We start from the raw sequence: 12,500 nt of genomic DNA, 5'->3' as shown, positions 1-12,500 counted from the left end.
CACACAAACACACACACATCCAGTGGAGAGGTGGAACACACACGGGCACATGGGACGGATGGATGGATGGATGGATGGATAGATGGATGGATGAGGGGAACAGAGGGGAAATGGAGGGCAGGATGGATGCAGGTGGGGGTGGAGGTGTAGGTGGTTGGTGATGGAGAGGAGAGGGGAATAGGATGGTGTTTTTTGGGAAGGGCATTGGGGATTAAAAGTAGATCAGAACACAAAGGAGGGGGGAACCATGTCGGAGTTAGGGGGGGTGGGGATGGAGAAACAACAGTGTGTTAGATCAACAGCATGCAAACGAGCCTCAGTCACACTCAGTCTTCACTATGATTAGCACAAAATGTTTATGGTGCTTTAACAACATCACAGCTTTATAGTGAGTAACCCAGTCAATGACTAGCACAATGTAGTGGTGATAACAGTAGATGACTAGCATAATGAAAACGATGGATGGGCCAAGCACACAAAACCTAAAATAGCCGAAATGTAGCACCAAAGCTTTTTAAAACGTTTGAATTTACTTTTAATTCCTTCCAAAAAACAAGTAAAGAATATGATGACAAATGTCTTCCTCTTAGTATATATTAGCTACACAAACACAACCTTCCAAAAACAAGAAATCCACATTTAGAAGACTAGTTGAGATTTGGATAAGAAGAATCTGAACATTCAGATTCAGCAAGGTCTGGAGTAGCTGGCATGAAATACCCAAACAACTAAAAGACGTTCCCGTCGTGGGCATACACAGTATACGGCATTAGTACCAACAGCAGTGGCACGCAGGGCAGGCGTGCAGGTGGAGTGTGGAGGCGCGATGACCGACCTGAGTGGACTGGGACACGGCCTCGTCCAGGGCGCCGGCGCGACCCTTGACCTCCGCCTTGATGGCCTGGTAGCGCTGCTCTGCGCTGGTGTAGCGCTGCCTCACTGCCGCCCCCTCCTGGGCGCTCAGCTGCGCCAGCTGCGGGCCGATCTTCAGCAGCTTGTCGATGTGGGGCTTGTGCTCCGCGATGGACTCCCTCAGCAGCTGGAGATGGACGGAGAGAGAGAGAGAGGAAAAGACACACAGGAGGGAAAAATAAGAGTTTGATTTATGAAAATATACACAGTAATTTCCTGTGTGTTAGCCGCATTGTGTATAAGCCGCAGGACAGTGTTTAATGCAAGTTAAAAGACATAAAAACATATTAATATCATATCAACTGCCGCCGTGTATTAACATCATCGCTGAAGAAATTTAGCAAAATCAATTTACAGTATGAGCCACGGCTAATAGTCAGGAAATTACGGAATTACATTTAACAGACAAATAAAACTGGCTTCAGGAGTCATCTTTTCCAAAGTAGCTTTAGCATGTTGACAAAGTCAGTAATAGCCGGAGAGATTGCAGGTGGTACTGACCCTCATCTGGTCCTGTTGTTGACGCAGGGCCTCGGTGTCGATGGCTGGAGGGGGCAGCTGGCTGATCATGGCCTCAGTCTCACCCAGCCAGGGGTCCAGCTCCTCATGGGTCTCCCAGAACCGGGCCACCAGAACCTGGGCCTGCTCCAGTGCAGAGAACCGCTCCGAGTGACTCTGGCTCACCGCCTCGTACCGCGCACTCAGCGAGTCGGTCTTCACCTGAGTATGTGTGTGTGTTGGGGGTAAATAACAGCATATCATTTAGTGACGGATCAAAAAATGCTTGAAATGTGATATTTCTAATGCTTACTTATTAGAAATATTTCTGCATCACTTTATTCACTTTGGACAAAGGCGTCTGCCAAATAGCCATAACCATAACCATATTTTGGGGTGAGAATGAATGGAAAAGTAATGGCTACGCCTGTGTATCAAACCCTCCTTTTCAAACAATTAAATCATAAGAGAATCAATCTAGTTGTCCTTGTACTCAATTTGCCCTGTTGAATCTCTATTGTCTGCCTTTAATTCTGTTAGAGCCCCTCGCTACAGAATTAAATCTCTAATGTCGGACTTTAATTGCGTTAGAGCCCTCCCACTACACTCCCCCACCCCCCCACCCCCCCCCCCCTCCTCACGTTCAGCGTGTCCTTCTGCTGGTCGCTGCAGGTCTCCAGGATCTCCTCTCGGGAGTTGATCAGCTGGTCGATGGTGTCTTTGTGGCGGATGATGTCGATGTTGAAGGCCCTCTGGACCTGCATCTGGGCCACCGTCACGTCGGGCTCCAGGCTGAGGGGTCCTAAAGACACCAGTTTACGCTCCGTCTCCCCAAGCCAGGTCAGCTCGGCGTCGATGGCCTCCTCGTACTGGACACAACGGGGCACGACAGGAAGAGGTCAGTGTTTGCTTCTGGACATTTTCAGTGCAAGGTATTGCCATTGGCACACAATAACAACCGCTCGTATATTTAGAACAAACCAAAATATTCCTCCATGTTTATAGCCTGACCTGAATGAATGTCATCATGTAACATTAGACAGGCTACTCATAATGGCTCCACGCTCATGTCAAGACAAGAATGAAGACAGCAGCTACTATAAACAGATAAACCGATAAACCAGAGCCAGTGCTATTTTCATGACGTGCCGAGTGGGGTCGGTGTTGGTGAGTAGTGAGCGCAGTACCTGCTGTGACCTCTGGATGGCAGCTTGAACCTGCTGCACTCTCTGGGCGATGGTCTCGTCGGCCTGGCGGTAGCGCTGGTTAGCGTCGGCCACCAGGCGGTCCAGCCCCTCCCGGGCCCTCCAGGGCACCAGGTCCAGCAGGGCGCTGCCCACCTCGTTGACCGTGTCCAGGACCAGGCGTTTCTCAGCGCCCACACACTTCAGCTCCTGCGTCACATGAACGTGCATGAGTACAAACACACACGCACACACCAGGGGTGGAAATTAAAATTTGAAAATGTGATAATCTATCAGCCAATAGCAGATTTCTGGTCAAATTAACCAGCCACTCAATGTTAAAATATGACTTTGTGTCTGAAATCTACCATTTTACCAGCATTTGGCTGGTGGCTGGTGCTAATTTCCATCCCTGGCGCACACACACATGTGCACACATCTCTGTCTTTAAAACTGCAGTTGCAGTGAACAATTTCAGATGTCTTCATATCATACACTACTCGCAAAACGTCTTTAAGGTGAAATTTGTTGGGCCTTCATTTCAATAAATTGTTTGAGGTGAGGAAAACACCATTGTATGCTTCTACTGTACTTAAATATACAACATCAATTCTACCATTGCATGCTTCTTCTTAAATACCCTTCTTTCATAATATAATACCACTGTAGCTCGAACCTTTGACATTTTCCATAAATAAGCCAGATATCCCTAACTTTTTGTGAGTTGTCTATATCCTACAGGAATGCCCCAGAGTGTCCTGCTCCTACCTTCTGCCTGTCCTGATAGGCCGGCGTGTTGTCCGGCTCCATGTTGTTGAGCTCGGTCTCCACGGTGTCCAGCCATTGGTTGATGTCCTCGTGGGCGCTAGCGAATCGCGTGGCCAGCTGCAGCGCCTGCTCCAGGGTGCGGAGCGCCTTGCTGCTCCCCGCCGTCATCTCGGCGTAGCGGCTCTTGATGCCGTCCAGCTTCTCCTGGATCAACAGCACCTCCTCGCCTGGGGGGGGGGGGAGCGAGGGATGGGAAGAGCGAGGGAGGGGAAGAGCGAGGGATGGGAAGAGTGAGGGAGGGGAAGAGCGAGGGAGGGGAAGAGCGAGAGGGAGGGGAAGAGCGAGGGAAGATGCCGAAGTCAGCACAACTTACTGAACGGAGCCATCTTTCTTCATATCATATATCACGTCACATGGCCAACCCCCCCCCCCCCCCAGGTGAGTTGTTTTTTTAAAAGCAGATTGTGTCCACAAGCATAAAAACATTTCCTCCAGTCAAGGGGGCGAATAAACAACACAACCACATGTCATGTTTGATATTTCACTGTAAACACATACTGCATATTTGATGAAGTTTCAGGGGAAAGAAAAACAAGACAGCTCTTTCACATCAGGCACGCCATGTGCTGAGTGGTGCATTTGTCAGGTTCTCTCACCTGTAGTCTGCTTCAGTAGGGCCTGTCCATTCTTGATGGCCTGGTCAACGGTCTTCTTCCTACTGACGATCTCCTCATTCAGGGACTGAGAGGGGGAGTAACGGTGGTCAAGTTACGGTCTAAAAGAGCTCTGGAATGACCAAGCTTACTGACAACTGACTCACCGTCCCATTTATTTAAAGCTTACAAAAATATTTCCTCAAGTGACATCACTTAGAGAACAATAATGGTTCAGTCCCTCTCATTCTCCAAGTGTGTTTATCTCTGCACACTTTCCCTGTGACTGTGTGTGTGTGTGTGTGTGTGTGTGTGTGTGTGTGCTGCCTACGTGGCTTCATGGCGTACCAGTGTGTGCTTGTGTGTGTGTGTGTGTGCTGTCTGAGTGGCGTACCAGTGTATGTGTGTGTGTGTGTGTATGTGTGTGTGTGTGTGCTGTCTACGTGGCTGCGTGGCGTGGCGTGGCGTACCTGTGTGTGTGTGTGTGTGTGTGTGCTGTCTACGCGGCTGCGTGGCGTACCAGTGCGTGTGTGTGTTTGTGTGTGTGTGTGTGTGTGTGTGTGCTGTCTACGCGGCTGCGTGGCGTACCAGTGTGTGTGTGTTTGTGCATGTGTGTGTGTGCTGTCTGAGTGCCTTCGTGGCATACCAGTGTGTGTGTGTGTGTGTGTGATGTCTACGCGGCTGCGTGGCGTACCAGTGTGTGTGTGTTTGTGCATGTGTGTGTGTGCTGTCTGAGTGCCTGCGTGGCATACCAGTGTGTGTGTGTGTGTGTGTGTGCTGTCTACGCGGCTGCATGGCGTACCAGTGTGTGTGTGTGTGTGTGTGTGTGTGTGTGTGTGTGTGTGTGTGTGATGTCTACGCGGCTGCGTGGGCGTACCAGTGTGTGTTTGTGCTGCTGGGCTAGCTGGTCGGGCAGGTAGCTCTGGACCGACACCTCGGCCAGCCTCTGCGCCACCTCGGCCAGCCAGTTGAGCACCTCCACCTCGTCCTCGCCAAACAGCTGGGCGTTGGCCAGCGCCTGCTCCAGCATAGCCTCTCGCCGCAAGCAGCGCTCGAGCAGCTCGCTGTGGCCAGTGCGCACCGCCCCCACGCGCTCCCGCAGCCAATCGCGGTCTGCGGGGCTGCTCAGCGGGGTCAGCGATTGGCCCACAGACTCCAGGTGTTGCACCTCCACCCCCCGTGATGTAATTTCCTCTTTGAGCGCCTGGGAGCAGCCCCCCGAGACCAGTGTGGAGGAGAAATTATAAGGTGAGATGGAGAGAACAAAGGAAAAAAGAAAAGACGGCAACAAAAAAGCAAAACAATTCATGAACAAATCATGCGGATGAGAAATCATAAAGACAAAGTGATGATAAATCATAATAGTGAAAACCACCACACATGCAACAAACAGAAAGGTCTAAAAGAAACTAAAGAGAACTTCATTGGTTTGGTCCAATGCTATGACTCAGAACAAAGGATTTTACACAACAATGACCAAATGAAAAAGTAGAACTAAATTTGAATTTAAAACATAGATTTAAAAACTATAGGACAAACGTAAAACAAAATGATGAGATATAATGATGTTTGGGCCTATAGGTGTGGGGGGGTCCAATTCCCTCCCATTTATAGCCTCTGACCGATTTGTTCAAACACCTCCTGTGTGTGTGTGTGTGTGTGTCCCCTCATAGCCTCATTGGCTATGGTGATACTGTGTGTGTGTGTGTGTGTGTGTGTGTGTGTGTACCTTGTGCCGAGCGATCTGCTGGGTGATTTTGGAGGTCTGTGTTCCCATTGGCTCGGCTGTGGTGAGGCGTCGCTCTGTGGCACTAAGCCACTCCCCGAGAGGCTCCACGGCCTCATGGAACTGCAGAGCCAGCACCTGCAACTCCTCCAGCTGCCTCTGCCTACACACACACACAGACAGACAGACAGACAGAGGAGTCAGTCAGTCAGTAGATGTTTGTGTGTGTGTTTGTGTGTTTGTGTATGTATGTGTGTGTGTGTGTATGTATGTATACTCTTTTGATCCTGTGAGGGAAATTTGGTCTCTGCATTCGGTCTGTGTGTGTGTGTGTGTGTGTGTGTGTGTGTGTGTGTGTGTGTTGATTCATGTGTTGTGTACAAAGAGTGCATGCAAGATTGATGGATGTGTTGTGTGTGGACGTGTGGAGGATTAATAATTCATAATGTGCTGAGTATGAGAGAAACTGTGTGTGTGTGTTGATTAATGTATAGTGTACACACAGTGTATGAAAAAAACATAGTGCTTGTGTGTGTGTGTGTGTGTGTGTGTGTGTGTGTGTGCGTGTGGGTGTGTGCGTGTGCATGTGCGTGTGCGTGCGCGTGCGTGTGCGTGTGTGTGGTGTGTGTGTGTGTGGTGTGTGTGTGTGTGTGTGTAGTGCGTGTGCGTGTGCGTGTGCGTGTGCGTGTGCGTGTGCGCGTGCGCGTGCGCGTGCGCGTGTGTTAGTGTGTGTGTGTGTGTGTGTGTGTGTGTGTGTGTGTGTGTGTGTGTGTGTGTGTGCGTGTGCGTGTGTGTACCTGGCGCTGGCCTTCTCCAACAGGTCGCACCACCTCTGGCCCAGACTCTCCAGCTGTTTCTCGATCTTGTCTCGGTCCTGCGTCTCGGCCGTGACGGCGATGCGCGCGCCCTCCGCCCGGATCATCTCCACGGTGCCCCGCCGGTCGTCAAGGAGACGCTGCAGGAGCTGGCCGAGGGAAGATGGGAGGGGGGAGAGAGGGCTCAGCCGCAAGCATTCTGACTGATGGAAGACTGGGACTCGCTAATCACCGGTTATCCATTCGCTCTCAGTTCAGGCAGCAGCGTGTGTTTGTGTTTAAACAAAAAACAAAAGGCCTGGAGCTGCCCCTTTGAATTCTAATGTGTTTTTAAATAACAGTGTGTGTGCGTTACGTGTGTGTGTGTGTGTGTGTGTGCGTGGATCTAGTGTCGGTGTGCTTGCACAGGTTGGTGAACCACTCTTTTCTCTCTCTGCCAGTAGACTGGCCAGTCTTTGAGGCCCAGTGGCTAGAGTGGCTGAGCTGTGATCTCTGCTGTAGTTCACACCGCCATAAATACTACAAGCCACGCTATCAATGCACCACATAAATATGACATAAATACGGCATGGTATTCATGTGTTGTTATTGAAGCATAACTCACTTTCTGCTCCTGGATCTGTGCCTTGACCACCCGGTACTCGGCCGACGGAGGCTTCTGATTGGCTATGAGCTCCTCCGTGTCACTGAGCCAGCTCAGCAGAGGCTCAAGTGCATCCTGGAACTTCCCACAATGCAACAGCGCTTCTTGGAGCTGGGCGATGCGCTCAGCCACCTGCAAGAATGCACACAAATTGAAACAATACTACCCCCTCACACCTGGCAAATAAGGTGAAATCATATCTTGAATATCTCGAATTCAGACAAAATGTTCAACGTGTCTAATAAAAGACAGATATTTAAAAAACGTGTGGGTGGAGTATGTATATGAGTAAGTGATATGCTAAAAGTATGTGTATTTGTGTAACAGGTAGAGTTCTGAAGCTGTGTGTCTGTGTGTGTGTGTGGGCTAGTGTATGAGTTGATGCATGACTGCAAATAGTGTATTTGTGTAACAGATAGAGTTCTGAAGCTCTGTGTGTGTGTGTGTGTGTGTGTGTGTGTGTGTGTGTGTGTGTGTGTGTGTGCGCACTGACCCTTTTGTTGAGCGAGTTCCAGCGCAGGTTGGTCGTCTCCAGGTCATGCTCTAGTGCCTGCGTGTCAGTGTGTTTGGCCGCGCTCTGGATAAGACCCTGACCGACCGCATTCACATGCTGGAGCTTGGGCTGGATGCTGTCCACCTGCTCCCGTTCCAGAGCCTGACCAGGAGAAAGGGTGAGGGCATAGAGAGGAAGAGGGGGATGAATGGAGGAAGAGAGAGAGAGAGAGAGAGGAGACAAAGGATGGAGAAGAGGATGGAAGGAGGGAGAGAGAGAGAAAAACAAACGAGTTGATTTAGAGAAGCCATTGACTGTCCTGCGGGATAGCACAATTACACAGACATTCTGCACGGCTTGCAACTCTTGCGAATCAAGGAGCACAGAAACTGGTTGTAATCTTGTGGGCCGCAAATTCAACTACACCACGATGGGCCACTCTCAGGAAGCCCCCGGCTATACACACAACCACACAACCGCACAGTGTGAGGGAAGAGAAGAGCTTTTGGGAAGGGGGCCAGGACAATAATGGTGGCATCTGATACTCGAGTGTGTGTGAGAGGGCTACGCGCTGGGGCAAGTCGCCTTTGCCGGCTGAAATTAGACACAGCTTGAGAGCGTGTGTGTGTGTGTATGTGTTGACTGTTAGCAGGGAAAACCACAAACCAACCAGGTTTGCTCCGGGCACATCTGAGAGGAGCCCTGGCCAAACAACCCACAACCCCCATACCGGTGCTGACAGACCTCGGGAGACAAGGGAATACAATTCTTTCAGAGAGAGAGAGAGAGAGAGGTGGGGGGATGGGGCTGAATGAAAGAGAATGAAAGAATGAAAATGAGAGAAAGAGAGAAACTAGAGAGAGAAAAAAAGACAGAAAAAGAAAGAGATACAGTAGAAAGAAAGAGAGAAAGAAAAACAAAGACAGAAAGACATAAAGAAAGAAAGAAAGAAAGAAAGAGAGAAAGAAAGAAAGAGAGAGTGCTTTTTGGAAGAAAGAGATACAGTAGAAAGAAAGAGAGAAAGAAAAACAAAGACAGAAAGACATAAAGAAAGAAAGAAAGAAAGAGAGAAAGAAAGAAAGAGAGAGTGCTTTTTGGGTCAGTTATGAGCAGCGCTGGGCGATACGGTGGCTGCTATAAGGCATGGTGTGCACAAGGCGTGCTGGTGTTTACAGGCCATCTGTTTACATATCCAAAAGGCCTGTTTGAACACTCAGGTGTCTGACTGCTGCCGTTGCCAACGCATTTATGAGCCCAGTTTGCACTCGGTCCACAACCCACACAACCATTTACCAGTTTATCATTAGACCTGCAATCACCATGCGATGCTTGTGTGTGTAGTGTACAGTATGTGTGTGCGTGTTTGTATGAGTGTGCGAGAGTGAGTGTGTGTGTGTGTGTGTGTGTGTGTGTGTGTGTGTGTGTGTGTGTGTGTGTGTGTGTGTGTGTGTGTGCGTGCGTGTTTGTGTGTGTTTAGGTACAGCTGCCTTGTGGTGAATGGGCGTCATTCCTGCCTGAAGAGGAAGTCTGTCGGACTCAACAACAATGAGCCACAGCCGTGACCTGCTCCACCCTCTCCCTGAGTGTGTGTGTGTGTGTGTGTGTGTGTCTACAGTATGTGTGTGTGTGTGTGTGTGTGTGTGTGTGTGTGTGTGTGTGTGTGTGAGCAGCATGTGTTTGTGCCTCTGTCCGTCTCTCTGAGTGTGCGGTCAGTGTGCGGACATCTTTGTACTGCTGTCCCCTGACCCTCTTTGTCTGTCCAAATCCTGCCTCTTATTCCTGCTCCTACCTTCCTCCTGCTCGCTCTCCAGCCGTGGCTCACATTTTCCCTCTCCGCACAAACATCCTCTGATATCCGCTTCACTCCCTATCGCTCCCCATCACGCCACTACTGGAATATATACTTCCTCTCCAGTTGTCCTTAATTCTGTTCCTCAAAGGCTTTACTCTGACTCACTGTGCAGTCTACCTTTGGACCCATTATTTGGCCATAAAATATAATATAATACAATATAATCTCACTTTTCTAGCATCTCACTGTCGTACTAACTCACATTTGGTGTATGTATGCTTTCATTTTTCACCTTCATACTTGCCATTACCTATGGTTTGAGAGTAATACAGTAGTCACTCTTCTCTTCACATAGAAAGCCAATCACAGATTTTTTTTATATAGATTCCAGATTTGGAGGAAAATACAACATTAACAATCATGATTGGGAGCCATTTCTAGACCAGGGTAAAGTTGGCATGGCTGTCCATTGGTTTAGCTTTGTGAGCACAGCCATCAAACCCAAAGTGTTTCCATGTGTCTGCCTTTCAGGTCTTTCTCCGTGTCACCCTGCTCCCTCACTTCCTGTGAAAGGCCCACTCTCCTCTTCTCCTTTCACGTTCCCTCTCTTTCCCCTCCTACTCGGCGAAGCCAGCCCAGAGCGGTTAGAGGCTGAGAGAGGGAGTGAGAGAGAGAGAGAGAGAGAAAGAGAGAGGGAGGGAAGGAGAGAGGGAGAGGGTGCTCTGGAAAATATCTGGAATGTTTCTCATTCTTCTCCAGCACCCTGGACCAGACCCATTGCCTGACCCAACTCACACATGCTGCAGATCCCTTTGTCACTCTCCCTCCCTCTCTCCTCTGTCTCTCTCTCTCTCATTCCCTCTCTCTTTCTCCTTTTCTGTCACTCCTCCCTGTCCTCTGTTGTCACAAGCACCACTCCCCGTCACACGTCAGTCTCCTTGTTATTGTCTGTCTCCCTCTATCTCATAGCTTTCCGTCTCTGCCCATATCTCTCCTGGATTGTCTGGTCGTCGTCCTCCTCCAAACCTCAGAATTACTCCTCATTCCTCGCTCGTTTTTCTCCCCTTCTTTCCCTTTCTTTCAGCCGAAAACCACAGTTGCACACTGGCTGGCTCGCTCTCTCTCTCTCCTACCCACAATTCAGTTGCAGAGTGGGTAAAAAAAAAAAAAATCCTGCCCATGCAGAGTTACATAAATTCAATCTGTTGATCTGTCCAAACTTGGAGAAGAATTCTGAGGCGGTTGTTGCCGCCTTTAGACTCTGGGCCAGACCTCGCCAACTGGCAGCATTTCACCGAAACCACACTGATTGTATGCTTGTGACTACCTACTAAGAAGTACAAATAACGTACATCTGGACGACACTGTGTGTTTTGTGTGTGTGTTCGTGAGTGGGCCGGGGGTAAGAGGGCAGAAAAGCAGAAAAGCGCTCCAAAGCATCACTCAGACACAATCAAAATCCTAATTCTTAATTCCTGTGGCTGGAAATCATCCAATTGATATACCCAAGAGGCAGCGCATGATTGAGCATAAACTCAATCTGAGAAGAGACCTTTTGCCAAATGCACACTCCCACTCAAAAGTTGGACATTATGCAGACAATTCTAAAGTACGAGGAACAACCCGGTCTCATGCTAGCAAAATACATTAAAGGGGTATGTTCATCGAAATGAGTCTAATAGATGCAAGTTCATACAAATCACTATAATAAATGCACACACAAGCCGGGCAAACTAATCACCATCTCTTTCAATATCGTAACTGAAAGCATTATTAAAAAAATCACAGTCCATGGTGCACCGTGTTAATAAACCATTACGTGGTTGGAAGCACCCCGTTTAGCAGCAATAACCTCAACTGAATATTTGATCGTTCTGAGACGATTTGTGTAAATCTAGGACATTCCAGGGCATCTTAAACCGGGTTAAGGTTAGGAGGAGTCTGAGCATTCCAAAATGCAAACTGTCCTCCGTGAAAGCCTCAAGGAGTTTGATTTAGTGCTGTGTAACTGGCTCCCCTAATACTACCCTGTTCCCTCAATGGATTCAAGCTGTGCAGGCCTCGAGGCAACAAAGCAGACCCAGATCCCTCCAGTCTGAGAGATAGGATGCTCCATATCTTTGTATGGTGAACATGTTGAACTTTCCCTCCCTATTCAGTGCCATGGTTGGTGTGTTGGGCTGGAACAGCTTTTCATCACTCAAGATACAACAAATTAATATTGTACTGAAGAATTTTGTCATTCAATTTCCCCAGAGTATCATTTTTTTTTAATCCAGTCTTCTTTGCAAAAATACAATTACTCAGTAATAAAAGAAAGCAAGTGGTAAGTGAAAGAAGGAGGTGTGCGGAGAGAAAGACCAATATGAACATAAGACAGAACACATCACACATACTGTAGACAGAAGAAAGACAAAGAAAGAAGGGAGGCAACAAAAGAGGAGAAGAGCAGAGCGAGGGAGAGCAAACGGGGGAGCTGATGTTTGGAGGGCGATCAGACCGGTTTGATCTCTTTCGGATCAATAAGAGCATGGCCACAAGCATTCTTCCTCAACCTTTGAAACTTCTCCCAGCCCAGCAGCTCCCCCGCCCTCCTTCTCTCTCTCTCTCTCTCTCTCTCTCTCTCTCTGCTTCTCTCTCTTCCTGCCATTCCCCTCACCTCGAACTCTTTTCCTCTCTCTCTCTCTGCGCTCCCCCCGCAAACTCTCCTTTCCTCTCCCCTCGGTCCACAGGGAGAGGGAGAACTATTTTCTGAGCGTGACCTAAATGTTGGGACGGTGCAACATTTTTGGATGGCTCCGACCAAAAACAACACATCACTCGGGATGACGTGGACCAGGATTACTCATGCTCCTTCCAGCAACATGGAGGAGGGGATTTATTTCCTATGGTTATATTAAACACTCCTGCCTGCTTATCATGGTTTATGGGGGTCTCTCCCCTCTCCCCTCTCCCCTCTCTCGGTCCTGCCCCTGATACACAGGTGTTTCCTGTGGACAGCCTCTCAGTTTTCATC

At 48.9% G+C, this 12,500-nt stretch overlaps 1 protein-coding gene across 15 annotated transcripts in view; it reads right to left on the bottom strand.

The window, feature by feature from the left end:
• macf1a (microtubule actin crosslinking factor 1a) overlaps positions 1–12,500 on the bottom strand; it is a 198,338-nt gene that overhangs the window by 27,853 nt on the left and 157,985 nt on the right. For all 15 annotated transcript variants that reach the window (XM_062530273.1, XM_062530276.1, XM_062530275.1 and 12 more), the window contains 11 exons: positions 7,693–7,854; positions 7,161–7,331; positions 6,539–6,705; positions 5,745–5,904; positions 4,893–5,219; positions 4,019–4,103; positions 3,363–3,589; positions 2,598–2,804; positions 2,052–2,279; positions 1,414–1,632; positions 836–1,039 (listed from right to left, as the gene is read on the bottom strand). In XM_062530273.1, coding sequence (XP_062386257.1) covers positions 836–1,039; positions 1,414–1,632; positions 2,052–2,279; positions 2,598–2,804; positions 3,363–3,589; positions 4,019–4,103; positions 4,893–5,219; positions 5,745–5,904; positions 6,539–6,705; positions 7,161–7,331; positions 7,693–7,854 — 2,157 coding nt within the window. The remainder of the gene's footprint in view (positions 1–835; positions 1,040–1,413; positions 1,633–2,051; positions 2,280–2,597; positions 2,805–3,362; positions 3,590–4,018; positions 4,104–4,892; positions 5,220–5,744; positions 5,905–6,538; positions 6,706–7,160; positions 7,332–7,692; positions 7,855–12,500) is intronic.

The sequence above is a fragment of the Sardina pilchardus genome, chromosome 24 (genome assembly GCF_963854185.1).
Source record: "Sardina pilchardus chromosome 24, fSarPil1.1, whole genome shotgun sequence".
Classification (NCBI taxonomy): Eukaryota; Metazoa; Chordata; class Actinopteri; order Clupeiformes; family Clupeidae; genus Sardina; species Sardina pilchardus.
The sequence above is the reverse complement of the archived record's forward strand: the minus strand, read 5'-3'. Positions and strand labels throughout refer to the sequence as shown.